The 17900-nt window shown below is 37.6% G+C and overlaps 1 protein-coding gene across 1 annotated transcript in view; it reads left to right on the top strand.

Annotated features, from left to right (window-relative positions):
- Nucleotides 1-17900, top strand: part of LOC100426388 (caspase-1-like) — a 40156-nt gene that overhangs the window by 11416 nt on the left and 10840 nt on the right. Inside the window, exons 5-11 of the mRNA XM_077964930.1 lie at nucleotides 4204-4384; nucleotides 5553-5615; nucleotides 8154-8327; nucleotides 8756-8990; nucleotides 10962-11071; nucleotides 11542-11674; nucleotides 12878-15174. Coding sequence (XP_077821056.1) covers nucleotides 8271-8327; nucleotides 8756-8990; nucleotides 10962-11071; nucleotides 11542-11640 — 501 coding nt within the window. The 5' untranslated portion in view covers nucleotides 4204-4384; nucleotides 5553-5615; nucleotides 8154-8270 and the 3' untranslated portion in view covers nucleotides 11641-11674; nucleotides 12878-15174. The remainder of the gene's footprint in view (nucleotides 1-4203; nucleotides 4385-5552; nucleotides 5616-8153; nucleotides 8328-8755; nucleotides 8991-10961; nucleotides 11072-11541; nucleotides 11675-12877; nucleotides 15175-17900) is intronic.

Here is a 17900-nt window from a genome sequence, read left to right as displayed (position 1 = left end):
TTCTGATACCCCCAAAATTCAAACTGTCAGACAACACAATGCAAAACAGAACAGAGCCTTTGATTTTTGAGAGGGATCTATTTACTTTTAATTTCTGGGGTTTCTGGAAGAAAACAGAGAGGCTTTTTGTTTGTTTGTTTTTTGTTGTTTTTTTTTTTTTCCCAAAACTAGGTCTATGGTACCTCCTCTGTTTTTCCCAACGAATCCCAGGCTACAGAAGTTATTTTAGGGCCTTTCATGTGTGCATTAAAAGTGGCAAGACAAAAAATAGAGAAAAATTATTCAGTTGACTAAGAAGAAAAAACTCCCCCCTCAGATAAGTAGTGATTGTGTTTCTATCACTATACATTAGTTTTTTTCTAATTTAGAACTTTATATAATTGAAATCCCAGGGTATGTGTTCCCTCCTATATGGCTTCATTCACTCATAATGAATGCAGAAGTTTTTTCATCCATGTTATTACATATCTTAGTAATATTTCCCTTTTATGAATGAACAGCATTTCAGTGTATGTGTATAGCACAAATTGTTTACTTATGTTCCTGAATTGGTTATTGAGTTGTTTCCAGTTTTTGACATCTTCATTTTTGAAGGAACAGTGGGCCCTTGCAATCTAGTGGCTCAATGTTATAGCTTCCCAGGACATGAGACTCAAGGCTCACGGTTCTACATCCCCAGATATATGGTCTAATCATGGTTTCTGTGCCCTGGATGCCGCTTTGGCATGCTTCAACTCAGTGGTTCTTGGCTTTATCCAGGGGAGAAAACTTTGTATGAAATCCCTAAAGTTAACAGAGAAAATAAATGAATCAGTAAATAAATTTAAAAGCAAATGAATGGAAGAGAAGGAATGCACAAGCAATTTCTGCTTTCTTCCATGCTGCAAATCCTCCCAGTGGCAAGGAGCACAAGATTGTGCTACAAACGGATTAGGTCATTGCCAAAGTAAAGATAAAAACTTTGATAGATTTTCTCATCCCAGAAAGCTTTGTCATGCCCTTTGTCCTCAATCTCCTGCCACTTCCTCCTAAGTAGTGATTAAATTTTTATCACTATACGTTAGTTATTTCTAACCTAAATTTTATTTAGTTGGAATCACAGTATATGTGCTCCTTTGTGTATGGTTTCTTTCACTCATCATGAAATCATAATCTTTTCATCCATGTCATTGCATATATCACTATTTTTTTATTTTATGACTGAATAGCATTTCAGTGTATGTGTATAGCACAAATTGTTTCCTTTGCTCCTGAATTAGATATCGAGTTATTGTCAGTTTATGACATCTTCATTTTTGAGGAAACAGTGGGCCCTTGCAATCTAGTGGCTCCATATTTAGCTTCCCAGGACAAAAGACTCAAGGCTCACAGTTCTGCATCCACAGATATATGGTCTAGTCATGGTTTCTGTGCCCTAGATGCCACTGTAGATACTTTAACTCAGTGGTTCATGGCTCTGGCTGGGGCAGAAATCATTGTGTGAAATCCTTAAGTTAATAGAGAAAATAAAAGAATCAGTAAACATTTAAAAGTAAATGAACGTAAGAGAAGTGATGCACAGGTAATTTCTGCTTTATTCCATAATACAAATCCTCCCAGTGGCAAGGAGCACAAGATTTTGCTGCAATCGGACTAGGTCATTGACAAAATAAAGATAAAAAGAAATCATGAGAAACCACTTAGATTAAAAGCCACATCATTGTCCTCCTACACAGTGCATTCTACTCTAACCAAACACACTTAACTCTTCACTAAAGAACAGGAAGTAAAACTGGTGACCCACATGTCAAAAGATGGACGTTTTTGTAACTCTGGGTCCTTATTCTCCAAAGATAAAAAGGTAATATCACAAGAAAATTTTTGTTAGAGAAATTGATAAATGTAAAGTACCATCTGCAGTTTTCTATTAGTCCATCTTGCATCAAAGAGGTTCCTAAAATAAATTGGCCACATAGAGCTTATTTCTGGAATAATCAATTGAACATGTGCTTGCAAAGAACAGAGACCTCTTCTGGCCTTCCCTGGCTTCTCTCTATATAGTTTTCATGAGTCCTAAAATATTTTGTCTCCTACTTTTCTAATTAATTTCTTATTTTTCTCATCACTTGCCATATATGTCATTCTGAATGTTCCAGTTACATACTACATACCAGGCTTCATGTTTGTCTTCTCTTCTTGTATGTGAGAGCAAGGGGAAATGACCATGATATGTTTTGACTGAACCCCTGGCTCCTGGAACCATATCGTCCATATACATTTGTTAAGTAAATGACTAGATGCACTGCTTGAGAAGTCTAACAAAAGAAAAACTTAGCTGGATAACCTGCAAATCATTATTCTTGATTTTTTTCTAATGTAAAATATTTGTATTAATTATAGTAATATCACTCATTATCTGCTTACCATTTGCCAGGCAATGTTCCATGCATTTTTTACATTTTCTCTCACTTAATGTTCAAACTGTAAAGGTATGTACTATTAATAAAATCATTTTACAGACAGAAGAACCAATGCATAGGGAAGTTCAATTTCTTGCCCACAAAATGAAGTTTAAAATGCTAAGATCAACATTCTGAGCGCAGAGCCTATGTTCTTGGTCTCTATGATGCAATGTCGCTCAAAAGAAAGCCATTCAGGATCGGTGGGTGGCTCACAACTGTAATCCCAGCACTTTGGGAGGCCAAGGTGGGTGGATCGCTTGAGTCCATGATATCAAAACTAGCCTAGGAAACATAGGGAGACCCTGTCTTTACAAAGATACAAGTATTATCCTGCCATGGTGTCACATGCCTGTGTTCCCAGCTACTTGAGAGGCAGAGCTAAGAGGATCATCTGAGCCTGCAGAGGTGGAGGCTGCTATGAGCCATGCTAGTGCCACTGCACTCCAGCCTGGGCCACAAAATAAAACTCTGTATCAGGAAAAAAAAAGAAAAGAAAAAAAAGAAAAACAAACAGCAGCAACAACAACAAACTCTGAAAAGAAAGGACATTAAGTAACAAAAGCTTTAATTTTTGTGAAAAATGTGTTCATTTCTAAAAGCAAAATTGCTTCACAGGGACATACGTTTCCCATGACTTTCCCCAGACTGTGAAATGGGCCCAGAGAGCAGTGGTTCAAATTCTCTAAAGGTTGTGTTACTTTTCTCCATCAAGTTTTCTAAAGAATGAGAAACTCTTCACTGTGTGAGTTTAATTGTACACATACTTTGTCATTCTTGTCTTATTCTCCAAGCCCCATTCCCCTCCTATCCTGACCTGTTCCAAGGGTTGGTGAAGAAAATTTCCCAAAGATACATTCTCTGATTCTTTCTCTGGGGAAACAATAAAAATAAAAATAAAAAATAAAAAAGGACATGCATATGCATGTGCAGTGATTGTTTCGCAATATGATTACATGCCTTGCCAAAAGGGTATAAAAGGAAGGTAAAAAAGGTGAAACATGCTTTTAGTTTTAGTCCACACAAGAAAAGTAGGAGAGAAAAGTCATGGCCGGTGAGTCTTTTACTGTTCCAAGAACAGATCCCTGGGAAGAAAGAGTTGTGGAAGGCACTAGCTCTTCTGGAAGCCGTAAATAGTATCTGTGGAAGTTTACATGAGCAGAAGTGAGGGAGAGGGAGGAGTGGGAGAAGAGAAGGAACTAGCAGATTCTTGCAGCATTTAGAAAGGAAAGGCAACCCCAGAAAGGAACTGAGACTTTAGGGGTAGCCTGCTGTCATTTCGCAATCTTAATTAAACTCTTACTTACATGTTGAAAGTCTGACAGAGGGTACAGAATTGGCACAGGAGGAGTACTAGCAGCAGTGGTTCCTAAATGAAATGGGCTATATCTGTTTCACTACTTTATTATTCTCAGTTAAATAAACACAGGCAAAGAGGATGATCTCTGCTTTCCAGGGACTAATGTGGAAATGGTAAGCTCAGTCTTCAGGCCACTCCATGCACATGTATGGGACTATTGAGGGAAACAAGTAGGACAGCGATACAGTAAGAAGAGGGATTACCCAATTGTGAGGAGGAGGACATTTCACTGATGAAATCTAAATGAAGTCACTTTCCATTGATGACCTGAGAGGACTATGAGGCTGTTTTCATGATGTGAGAAATCCTTGTGCTCCAAACAAAGTCCCAACGGAAAAGAGAGAGCTGTTTATCCATTCACTGGGTAAAGGTACAATGAATGGCTTACTGGATGAATTATTACAGACAAGAGTGCTGAACCAGGAAGAGGTGGAGGAAGTACAACATGAAAATGCTACAGTTACAGCTCAGGCCCGAGCTTTGCTTGATACCGTTATTCAGAAAGGGACTCTGGCATGCCAAATTCGCATCACATATATTTGTGAAGAAAACAGGTACCTGGCATGGACGCTAGTACTCTCAGCAGGTAAGGATCAGTGACTGACACGCAAGTTCACCTAGGGGCTATCATTATACCTACCTTGTGATGTCTTTACTAATGATGTAAAGTTGCAAAAACTTTCCTATCTCTGCCTTTGGGCCATATTTCTGTAGCAGGGGCCCTATTGCATGTCCCTTGACTCTGCTTCGTTTCTGTTCCTTTGTCCTCAGTGGCCCTCTTCTGTTTAAAGTTGATTTCCTGTTCTGAGTACGTGGTAGCTAATTTCTTGAAGGTCATAAGAACTATCTAAAAAACTTCACACTATATTTTCCACTGTTCCTGGTGAGGCACAATATTAGATTGATTTAGTGTTTTTGAGTCCAGGGTATCCCTGGCACTTATGTAGTTGTGTGACATGAAGCTTTAAGGTCTATAATTAAATACATTTTATAAATTCTCTCCAAAATATTGCCATCCACGAAAAATAAATTATATTTCAGAGATGGCGATACACTCAGAGAATACAATGAATGATTTTAGAAAAGTAAGGATTTCAAGTTGACTCTTTCCTCCAGTTGCCTCCTTGTATTTTCTTTGGAGTGAGATCACCCACTTGCCTGTTACCAGGCTGCAGATCATGCTGTGAGGCCTGGACTGCCTCTTCCTGCAGCCCCCTTAGGGCCTGATGCAGTGCACAGGAAATGAGCTGGCCCATTCTTGTGATCCCTTGGACCTACCACATGGTGAGGATGAGAGTTCTGGTGGACTCCTAGTCACTGGTTTCTGTGACACTTCCTAAAGCCATTTCAGAGGCAGATGTTCTTTGAAAGCAAATGCCTTTTTTTCTAACAGTTAGGGGAGGCTTATACCTGTCTAAGCAGACATGGGAGAAGTTTATGTTTTCATCTATGTGTATTAAATATCACATTTTTCTGGCAATGTCTCTTTCATTTCATACCCCCCAGCACTCTCGATCTCCTGACCTCGTGATCCACCCGCCTCGGCCTCCCAAAGTGCTGGGATTACAGGCGTGAGCCACCGCGCCCAGCCCTTCCCCCCAGCACTCTCTAAATTAAAGAACATCTTGAACATTATTTAATGTCGTTCAGTCAGAGTTCTGGGATGAATCTTTAGTGGGGAGTGTTGTAAGCATTAGGGTAAAGTTTTCCAGAGATGATAAGTGACTATTTCAGTGTCCTTCTTCTTTTTCTAGGTCCGACATCTGGAAATCACCTTACTACACAAGACTCTCAAGCAGTACTGCCTTCCTTCCTAGGTAATGCTGTTTTTAAAGAAAGAACATTATCTGAACACTATCTTCCTTGACATTAATGTTGTAGGATGATCCACAGTTAAAGGGGCTATGGAGAATTCCCATAGCTTGATCATGTAAGTTTCTTTTTGTAATCTATTCTACTTTTGTAGAAACTGTCCCCACAGCTTCACTATGTTTACATTAAAAATTCTGAATCTCTATCTCAAATCTTGAACACCAAATAAGTACCATGCTTCATTATTTAAGCCTCCTGAAATATTCCTTCACATCTCTTAGAGAACCGTTATCTAAACAATATCAGAGCTGAACATGCCATTCTTCCCCACCCTGCTTCTCCTCCAGTTTTGTGTAACTCAGTTGTTGGTGTCACCGTCTCTAGTTGTTCAAAGCAGGAAATTGAAACTCATCTTGGTCCCTTTCATGTCAAGCACCTCCAATACTCAAGCCATGGCCAAGTGTTATGCATTCTTCTCCCAAATTTGGAACCGTGTCTCTGTTTCTACTTCTATTTCATTAAAAAACCCCTATTCATCAAGGGCCCTCTTAAAATTAAAAAAAAATGTATTTTTAAAAGCAATTTGGAAGCTAAGAATGCAAAATTTTTAAATCAAGTTCAGGTATTACTCTATTGAATGTATTAAGGTTGATTAACTCATGAATGTTTTCCTAAATATTTTACAGCATGGGATACTCACTATATAACCAAATACTGTATTTTCACTAAGAAAAATTGCCTCAAAAATAACCCATATATTTCTACTTAGTTTTTTGATATTGTTTTCATTCTTGTTTATGAAGAAACAAAACATTCCTTGTATGAAATTATTATTTTATAGTTTTCTCTAATATATCCATTCTAATTATTTCTTGCCCATGTCACCACACTTCATTCTGCCTTTATTTATCTGATTGTATAACAGTTTCTCAAGCTTGTTTTCAAAATTAAATATTATTTTCTTGAGTTAATGTTTTCTGAAAAACACTACAAATCTAGAAAACTTATTTCTATCTTGAAACAAAGATTACACTAATTTCTTTAACAAGTGCATCACATTGTTGGATGGTGTTGAAACTGTGATGAAATAAAAACCTCAAGGATTTTTCCATATAAACTCTGTGAAAACATTTCCTACTATGTCTGGGCAATGAATGTTTAGTGCTATGAATTCATCTAGTGTGCACCTTGATTTTAGCATTTATCATTCTAGTTGGAATATTTAATAATCTCCTCCTTCCATACGTATGCATAGTAGGAAGAGATCCTGTAGGACAGAACAAATGTTCATTAAAAAATATTCCTAGTGCTTACTACCATGTCTATTAAGTAAATAAATAAAAAGATAATCATAACCCTTAAAATTTTTTGGTAGATTTAATTAAGACCTCCTCTCATTAAATTTTATTCTATGGTTCAAATCTTTTGAAATAAATTTATATTCTAACTATTTTATCTCACACATTTGATTGTTTTCTGAGCATTTTTTCATGCATGGCCTTGAAAAGCTTCCTTTCTAAATTTTTATCTAAAATACTTGTGAAAATACTGATCCTGAAATATGAAAGGAGAGCCCTGTTTTGCACACCTGGAAATATCTGGCTGGAAAGTATTCCATTAGCAGTGAAATTACTCAGTGGTGAAAGATCAGGATTGTCTTCCTAAGAATGCATTTCCACTTTTGTGACTTCATCCTTAGGTGAGGCTGTAAGAAACACAAAGCGAAACAAAGAGGGATGCCAATGTTCATGATGTTCTGTGACTCTTGCAGCTCCTCAGGCAGTGCCAGTGTGGGGCAACCCTGCTATGCCTACATCCTCAGGCTCAGGAAGAAGCGTCAAGCTTTGCTCCCTAGACAAAGCTAAAAGGATATGGAAAGAAAAGTCAACAGAGGTGGCATGCTCAGAACACAAGGATAGAGTGGGGTGAAAGATATACTTGAGGCAATTATGAAATGCAGTGGTTATTAGAGCTGTTATCAATGGAGAATCATACTTCTGCTTTCCTTACATTAAAAAAAAAAAATTCCTGTATCTTAGAATCCCAGGTTTATAGAAAGAGTTTCAAATCGGATCCAATTCCTGCATAATAACATCAACAATGGTAACTATTGAATGGTCACTAAGAGTGGGCAGTGTTCTAAGCATTTGGACATGATAATATATAATGTGTAACCTTAAAATAATCCATCTTAGAGATCTAGAAGCTGAGACATGGGGTTGTTAAATATTTTGCCCAAAGAAAAACAATCAGAAATTGGACAACCAGTTTTATAATTCAGTCATTCTTGCTTTAGAGCTTGTGCATTTTTCAAAATCCCACCTATCAAGAACAATGAAGTCAGTAGCTCACCTGCCATCTGGGCCTTTGCAGTTTCTATGCTTACTCGAAGTTGCACTCAATTCCGTTCCGCATTTTCAATGTATAGTCGATGGGATTTCGTATCCTGATAGGTCTAAGAAAGGGAAAACGGTCATAAACTTACCAGGTGAATATTAAATTACAGAGAATAAGGCTACTCATTCAAACTGCATTTCCTACAGATATGTCCAATAATGGACAAGTGAAGTCGCACACGTCTTGCTCTCATTATCTGCAATGAAGAGTTTGACAGTCTTTCTAAAAGAACAGGAGCTGAGGTTGACATCATCGGCATAACGATGCTGCTGCAAAATCTGGGGTACAAGGTGGATGTGAAAAGAAATCTCACTGCTTCGGTAAGGTCTATTATACCATAGAGACAATGGTCACGCCCTTTGTGTAACTAAACAATATTAGAAAGCTTGGTTGTAGGACCAAGGGATATAATCTTTTGATTATCTAAAATATAAACTTCCCATAGGAGGGTGCTGTATGCTACATGTTCTCTTGAAACATCAGAGTCATTCAGCACGAGCCTGGTTTAACTTAGTGGTGAATTATTTTTTTAACTCAGTAATGCCATGTTCTCTCTACAAGATAACTCTGAATGACTTCCTATGGCACCTACCTTCACCTTTCTCAAAATTAAGACTAAAAGTTTTTTGGCACCCCATTGTTTGTCATGGAATTCCTTAACAAATCCTTAAGTATTCATTTATTGACTTTCCAAGGCGCCATGAGAATTAATCACATAGTCCAAAATCAGCCGTATGGCCTCTTTCAGGAAATGACTACAGAGCTGGCGGCATTTGCTCGCCGCCAAGAGCACAAGACCTCTGACAGCACCTTCCTGGTGTTCATGTCTCATGGTTTTCAGGAAGGCATTTGGGGGAATAAATACTCTGAGCAAGTCCCAGATGTATTACAACTCAATGCAATCTTTAAAATGTTGAATACCAGGAACTGCCCAAGTTTGAAGGACAAACCGAAGGTGATCATCATCCAGGCCTGCCGTGGTGGTGAGTGCTGATGTCTTTGAGAACACCAGATATTCGAATACTGTCCTCATCTGTATGCATCCAGGAATTTTCAGTTTATGTCTGTTTTTTAGTGTCAAAGAACACATATTGTCAGCACTCATCTTGTGGCTTCTGTGAATTGTTTGATGGGTTGGTAGATATTTGTTTCATTTTCAATCCTGAGACTTTGATGCTTGCTTGTTTTTAAAATTTGTTTGAGGGTTAGAAGAAATAAGAATTGTAGAAAAGATTGTTACTTGGATGTATGTGTCTGTGTGCATGTGAATTAATGATAGAGCAGATACATTGACAAATATGATTGAACAGGGCTAAGAGGAGAACATTTTCTTCTCAGCCATTGGTAGTAGTAACAAACCAAATTTGTCTTTTCAGAGAACCATGGTGTGGTGTTGGTAAAGATTCAGTATGAGCCTCCAAAAATATATCTTCACCAAGATATATTTTGAGGATGATGCTATTAAGAAAGCTCAGATAGAGAAGGATTTTATTGCTTTCTGCTCTTCAACATCAGGTAACAGGTTTCTTCTAGACGTAATATCTTGGTGGGGGTTACCGATACAAAAACTAACAACCACCCACTAGAGGCTAGATAGCTGTTCGAAACTTTAGATAAAATTTTTGAACACAAACTATAGCTTTGTTCCAAGTTATACACACAATTTCCTTTATCCACAGAGAGCAAGTAAGCATATCTTTTTATTAAGTTGGTAATTCATGAGCTCCTCTATGTTGCAAAATATTTTAGAAATGTGAGCAATAACAGAGAATTAAATGGAAGTCGATCTGTGCTGTAATACATTAGAATCTGACTCTGCATAGAAAAGGTCCACCATGTTGAGACCATTCAATGGACCAATTGGGCCAGACATCAAGTATTCATAGGCGAAGGGTAGGAGCAGGGTTCAGAAAGTAGAACAGCAAACAAGGTACTTTGGGCCCCTAAATTAAAGTGGGTTTTACCTAGAAGCATGAAGTATATAAAACAGAATATATATGCATTATTTTAAGGTATGCTTTGCAGTAAGAATCTTGATCTTATTGATTGATCTAGTCATTTACTACTTTGTAAACTACCTCCACTAGTTCCTCCCTGGACTTTCCTTGAATTGCTCACTAATACATATGAACATAAATATAATTTTTCTATGGATTAAATAAATTGATATATGTGAAATATTGCACATGACACAGAATGAAGTACACATTAAGAACTGGTATTATTTAAAATGTTTTTATTTTATAACTTAATTCTGTTACTTTTCTTAACAAAGTTTAAATAAAAATCACTTGAATGCTTTCAGCCATCTTGAATGGCAGTTTTCTGAGAGCACTCACATTCTCTTGGTCGCCTCTGGCCCAAAGGCCCTGCATCTGCTCAAGTAGTTAAATTTTCTAAAATATTTTGTACACTGAGATATCTTCTATCAGAAGAAGCTTGGTTCTATATTGTTTTGAACATGTCCTGATGCAGACCTCAATAATACTTTTTCAATGATCAAAAACAATGAGACACACACAAAAAACATACATTTCCAGCCTGAGTACATATAGTAGAATTTCACATTAGACTTAACTGTTCTTTAATATTCTTTGGTCCCAGCATTCCACATGACATTCACAGTTCTCTATATAGCTCTGTATATAGCTCTTCTCCAAATCCCAATTCCTTTCCTTTACCCCATTCTGCATTTTTCTAACTCTCTAGTAAGTTTACAACTGTTTGAACTCAGGGACTATGCCACGTTAATACCTGCACCATATACTGTACTATAGAGAATCAGTAAAAATATACTCACTGCACCTCAAAAGCATTCACTAAAAATTACAATGAAGTGTATGGAAAATAGATGAATTCCACAACATGCCTCACCTGGAGCAGAAGCACTAGGGTTTCTTCTCTTTCTTCAGGCAAGATCTAGTCTTGAGATTTGAAATGTGCTTTATCAACAGATAGTGTTTCTTGGAGACATCCCACAAAGGGCTCTGTTTTTATTATGAGACTCATTGAACATTTGCAAGAATATGCCTGTTCCTGTGATGTGGAAGAAATTTTCTGCAAGGTAGGGCTCTAGCGGATGCTATTTTCACTCTACTTCCCTGAATGCTTGGCTATTGCAATTGGAAGCACAGAAAGCAGGTCCAGACATGTTTATCTTCCAATAATATCCTTATTTCCAAAACAGTTTTACAGTTCTTTGCAGAGCGAACAAGCTGGGAGCCAGATCCAATCTGTTAAGACTCATAGCATCAATAAAACAAAGATTTAGTTTCACCTTCCTCCTGCCCTGCAGAGACAAATGAGTGGACTCTAATTTGCCTGTGTCCCTCATGGCTATTAGATCCAACCACAGATTTAAAAAGTCCCAAGGAGGGTCATTCAATGCTTAGATAAGCACATGGCTATACTTGTTGCAGATACAAGTACTTTTAGTTTTCGTCACTTATTTTGCTATATATGTTGCAGTCTTTTTGGCATGAGTCATCAAACTTTTCAGAAAAACAGGTCTCCAGATTTTCCTTTCTCTTTTAGGTTCAACTTTCATTTGAGCAGCCAGATGATAAAGCACAGATGCCCAGCACTGAAAGAGTGACTTCGACAAGACGTTTCTACTTCTTCCCAGGACATTAAAATAAGGAAGCTGTATGCATGTCTGTGTGCAGGTATGTTGGGAGTGTGGGAAGATTGAGGAAAGTGTACTGAAAGTCCATTTTAGTCAGGAACTCTGGGTCTACAGGTGTAGAATTTTTAATACAAATATTTGAAATTTGAAATCCTCTAAAATCCAAAACTGTGTGAGCGCCCATATGATATTCAAAGGAAATGCTATAGAATCATTTCAGATTTTAGGTTTTTGGATTAAGGATGCTAAACCAGTTAGTATAATGCAGATATTCCAAATATACAAAAATATCTGTAATTTGAAATACTTCTGGTAGCATGCATTTTGGATAAGGGATCATCAATTCATGATATAATATACAGAAAATACTGAAGTAATGCCTTTCTTCTTGTCAGTGTAGAGCATGTTGCTCTTCTCCCAAAGTTTTTCTTTTAGACCCTTGAGGGTCAGCTGATACTGACCTAGAAGTGGGCATAAGTCTATGAAGGCTGACTTTTAGATGTTTCTCGTCTTCACCTCAGCAGGGTAATGTTTTAAAATAGCATGTGGCCTTTCCTTTTAAAATTTTGTATGTTCCCATTGGTGGTATAACTTTATAACTTACATTTCTTTTTTTTTTTTTTTTTTTTTTTTTTTTTTTTTTTTTTTGAGATGGAGTCTGTCTCTGTCTGCCCAGGATGGAGTGCAGTGGCCGGATCTCAGCTCACTGTAAGCTCCGCCTCCCGGGTTTACGCCATTCTCCTGCCTCAGCCTCCCGAGTAGCTGGGACTACAGGCGCCCGCCACCTCGCCCAGCTAGTTTTTTGTATTTTTTTAGTAGAGACGGGGTTTCACCGTGTTAGCCGGGATAGTCTCGATCTCCTGACCTCGTGATCCGCCCGTCTCGGCCTCCCAAAGTGCTGGGATTACAGGCTTGAGCCATCGCGCCCGGCCTATAACTTACATTTCTTTTAGCAAAATTCTCTTTCATGTTTTTCTTTTTCCTGGAGGAAACCAAGAGTTTCTTCATTCTGTAATGGATTTTGGAATTATGTCTTTTTCATAATAATCTTTTTCAACATTTTAATAAATCTGGTATAAAAATAAAAATGCGTCATCAGTTTTCTTCCACACTGGAGAAATGAGGTTGGAAATCAGAGGGAATGTTGAATTTAGAATGTTAGACTTCACTTATGAGACCTGAACTGGCGATTGGCACCATTTTTTCATTCAAAAAACCATTTTCTGTGCTTTCTGCTTTACGGGTGCAGATACAAATTACCATAGATACCCGACTTCAAAAAAGTTAGAGCTCATCAGGAGAGATGGGGAGAAGACAGACAGTTACGACAGCGACTGTGCAGTTTAATAAGGAACTTTTCTCAAATCCCACAGTTTACTACTGCATATTTCTACCCTTTGTTAAGGAACAGAACCTGCATATTTCTACCCTTTGTTAAGGTATTTAAGAGAGAGAAAGTAAATTTTGAATTGACTCTAGACCCTCAGTAGTTCACGGACTCCTTGAAAAGGTAAGACGGCCATCAAAAATAAAAGCACTTGGCAGATGGTGCATGACACCCTGAAGAAACTCTAGGATGCATGGTGTGCACAGTGAAATCCCTGCATGGTGCAGAGAAAACGAGTTTGGGGTGAAATCATTCACTCAGGGATGTTAAGATTTAGGGAGGATTGGAAGAACTACCGTTTCACTTGCAAATATGAGCCTTTTCTAATCTCTAACCTATTAAATCAAAGTGAATATTTGACCTTTTAAAAACCATCATAGTTGAACAAATTACAGTTTCTTTTTCTTTTTTTTTTTTTTTTTGCCTTTTATTAACTGTTGGTCTGGGCATGTGTTTTCTGTGTTCTCATGCATCTTCTACTATAACCTGAGACTACATCTGTGATCAATCTTTGCTCAGAGAATATCAACAAGCAGAAGTGAATTGTCAACCTCAGTAGAAATTAACTGTTAAGGCTCTCTTAGGCAGTGGAAGGAAAGCATCCCTGGGAGTAAAGAGATTCCTTCAGAAAGATCTCCAATCAAAGGGTAAGATGACAGGGAGATGTGGAGGGGAAGACACCATCTTAATTCCTCAGCATAGTTTAAACAGAAAATACATTTATTGAATAGATGATCATTTCCTCATTTCTTTTTTGTTGTTGTTTCTGGCTTTGTTAAATATCAGTTGGTTACAGGTATGTTATATTCTTTTGGAGTTCTCTATTCTGTTCCATTGGTCTATGTTTCTGTTTTTTGTACCACTACCATGCTGTGGGGTTACTGTAGACTTGAGTAGCTTGAAGTCCAGGAATGTGGTGACTGCATCTTTGTGAAAAGCAGTTTGGAGATTTACCAAAGAACTAAAAACAGAACTACCATGTGATCAAGCAATCTCATTACTGGCTAAATTCCCAAAGAAAAATGTACTGTACTATCAATAAGACACATGCTTTCAGATGTTTGTTATAGCACTATCCACCACAGCAAAATCATAGAATCAACCCAGGTACCCATCAGTAGTGGATTGGATAAAAAAAAATTGAATTGTGTTACATATCTGCCAAGTACATAGACATATAAATGCAAATCTTGTTCTTTGCAGCAACATGGATGCAACTGGAGCCCTAAGCATTACCCTAAGCAAAACCAATTTTCACACTACTTGCAGGCCAACTGTCTTATACACAGAAGCTGAAAAAGCCTAAGAGTTGGAGTCCTGAGCTACTTAGACATTTAGTATTCCAGCAGGGCATATTGCTGCTTTGGCTTCATTCTTCTCATTGGAAAAAGAAAAAGTTGGAATAGACAGAAACACAGAAACAGAAAACCAAGTACCACATGATCTGACCTATAAGTGGTAGCAAAATAGTAGGCATACATGGACATAAAGATGGAAATAATAGACACAGGGAGCTACTAGAGGAAGGAGTGAAGGAGGAGTGCAAGAGCTGAAAAACTACATACTGGGTGCTATTCTCACTACCTAGGTGAAGAGTTAAATCATACCCCAAACCTCAGCATCACATAATATACTCTTTTAACACACCGGCATGTGTATCCCTGAATCTAAAAAAAACAATGGAAATGAAAAAAACAAACAATGAAATATAAACTATTTGGTTAATTCTTATGGGAAAATGCAAGGAGCCTAGTTAAATTTTACTCATTCAGGACATGTGTTTTAGAAAAGCTGAGATAGAAAAGCCAACTGATCAGGAGAAGAAAAGGATGAATAGAAGAAGGTTTGGGGGCCATGAAAAGAGAAAAGAAAAGGGGAAACCAGGCTGAGGTGTCAACCCACTGAAAGATGTTTTGTCATTTGCACTTTTTTCCCCCAAGGGAAGAAACTAGAATTCAGGACTAGAAAAGCCAATTTGCTGACTACAGGACACTTCCAGCCAATGAACCTGGAAGTTCTGAGCAGCAGCTTTACAATCCGTAATTACATGCCCCCTCTCTGCCCAACAATAAGGAAATACCTCGTGACTTCTATTTCTGGGTCTGAGGCACTTTCCGGTGCTGTGCGGAGAGACAGAGGCTGTTAACTACGGCTGGTGAGTCAGAGATCTTTTTCTGACTAGAAGCTGGGGAGTTAAGTCTTAGAAAGCCCTTGATTTATTGCGTGTGTGACAGGCAGACATACCAAAAGGGAAGTGAGCCAATAAGGTGTATGTTGAATCTTTGTCTTCTTGGTTGTGCACAGTTGGAATCACTGGACCTTGTGTAGAGACACTGAAGGAGAGTATGTTCTCTAGATGTTTTCAAGTCAGAAAAAAGTTAATTCCTTTCTTTCAGCTTCCAGTAATCAAAGAGAGAGTAAAGAAAGAGTAAGTTATTTGTGTGAGAAAACTCCAGAAGTTTCTAAATGCACTCTGAAATCTTCTCTGCTTCCTCTTGATTTCAAATTCTGCTTCCTGGTTACATCAGGCATCCTCAAGCCTTTGTGCTCCAGATCACAAACCTTCTTCCCAGAATCAGATCTGATAGCCTTTGTGTTCTCAAGGTGTTGCTGTCTCTTGTCTGGAATTATATTTTTGGTGTGATTAAAGTGATTCCATTTATTCCCACCTTTCTATGTAGCCCTGGTACAAACAACTCTAATTTCTTGTTTTGTTATCATAGATTTTTTAACTGGCCTCCCACACTCCAAAACTCAGCCCTCAAAACCAATTTTCACACTACTTGCAGGCCAACTGTCTTATACACAGAAGCTGAAAAAGCCTAAGAGTTGGAGTCCTGAGCTACTTAGACATTTGGTATTCCAGCAGGGCATACTGCTTCTTTGGCTTCATTCTCCTCATTGGAAAAAGAAAAAGTTGGAATAGATCTGTGGTTTTCAAACCTCATAACATATGGGAATAATCCATAGACATATAAAGAAATCAGGTGACTACCCTTTTCTGACCCTGAATAGCTCAATCTTGAATAGACTATAGAAATTTATTAACTTTTAAAGATGTGCAGATAACTCTTATGAAACTAGTTTGGCATTGGTTTTTCTGCAGGTTAACATTATCAGGAAAGTTGATCAGTTAACTCTCACTTCTCACATGCTAGGGATCTATTAATGTAATTTTTTTTACTCAGGAACATTCAATGGCTCCCTATTGCCTTTTTAAAAATATATAAACTTTCAGATAGGTGTTTCTATCTTTCAAAATATACTTACATTTTTCCAGTAATCCTTCTAAGGCATAATTTCAGGTTCCTAAGAAAAAAAGCAAATGTTTACTATATTTACTTCGCCCATATTTTTTTCCTTATTCCTTTGATTCTCCCTGTAGTTTAATTATCTCAGGGTTTATCTCTTAACTCGCAACATTCAACTTAATCTCCTAAAATGCAGGAGTTGATTTTTTAAAATTTCTCTTCTTTATGATGCTAATAAAGCATTTATCCAGGGAGGAGTAAGTCATATTCATAGCCATGGATATCTTTTTGGCTGGGAAGGCTGACTTCACTAGCCACTGGGCTGGAGTCAGGAGATCATTAGATAATACTTAGGAGAAATCAAAAGGCACTAATAAAAAAAAAACAAGTAAAATGATTCAATAATTATAAACAATGATGTGCAGTTGGTCTTTGTTAACTAAAACTTCTGAAAAACAGTATCCTATATATAACATCTAAGGGCATTTCACCACTTTGTCTGGGACCAAAACTGTGGTCTTGATAAATTTTGTCCTCTAAATTATTCCATTCATTTTTATTATCCTGAGAACTTCAATTCAGTGATTATTACAATAACAAAATATTATCCGTAACAACTTTAAAAAGATACTGTATGACAGGTATTTCATAAACTCTCTCTGAATGAATACTTGAAACCAGTCAATTAAGTTTTTGCTATTATTTCCATTTATAGTTGAAGAAGATATCTAGAAAAGGATTACAAATTTTTCTTTTGGTCAAATGTCTTTTGAGAAGAGTGAATCTAACCTGACTCTCAGACTCAACACTCTAACTTTAAGTCAGTGTTCTACAAACCTCTTCAAACGGTGGCTTTGTCTCTGATCACTCCCACTTCATTACACACTGCATACTTCCACTTACAGTAGTATTCTTTCTAAAGCACAGCTCCGCTAGCTTCCTGGTTACATCAGGCACCATCAGGCCTTTGTGCTTCTTCCTGCAATGCTCCCTGCTGGGACACCAGCCCCCAGTTTTCGAAGGGGAAAATTCTTACTAGCCCTTCAAGTCTTAGTGCCAAGCCCTCCGTCGTCTGGACAGCTATCTTCCACCTGAGACACACTTTGCTCATGCTTTTCTTAAGCATCTGCTCCATTTAAATTCTTATTTTTTTACAATTTTACTTATATGTATATCTATCTTTCCACTTGACTCTAAGCTTGAATGTGTAGGCACATGTTTCCAAAATGGTACCGCCACCACTAGCATAGTACCTTTCACAAACTAATGCTCACTAAGTATTTCTGAATAAATAGGAGAATGAATGTGTCTTCTCTTTGCTTGAAACTTTCAATGTGTGCTTACTGCCTGTTAAAAGAAATCAGACTTGCTTAGTTTTTATTAAGTATTCTTCAAGAGTGGGGCCATACTTAAATTTTATTCATTTGTTTCTACATTCACTCAGCTAGTGATTCAGTAGATAATTATTAGACTTCTCTTGAAGGCCAGAAGTAATGTAGGCCTAGTTTATGGCCACCTGTCCTCACAGAGCATAAAATCTAATGGTGTATGCTGAGAAGTAGGCCGAAAATCACAATTAAAGGTAAAAAAGTATGCTACCCTAAAGAGAAACAAGGTCACCTAAGGGCAT

Source organism: Macaca mulatta, chromosome 14, assembly GCF_049350105.2.
Source record: "Macaca mulatta isolate MMU2019108-1 chromosome 14, T2T-MMU8v2.0, whole genome shotgun sequence".
Lineage (NCBI taxonomy): Eukaryota > Metazoa > Chordata > Mammalia > Primates > Cercopithecidae > Macaca > Macaca mulatta.
This window is presented reverse-complemented; position numbering and strand designations above follow the sequence as displayed.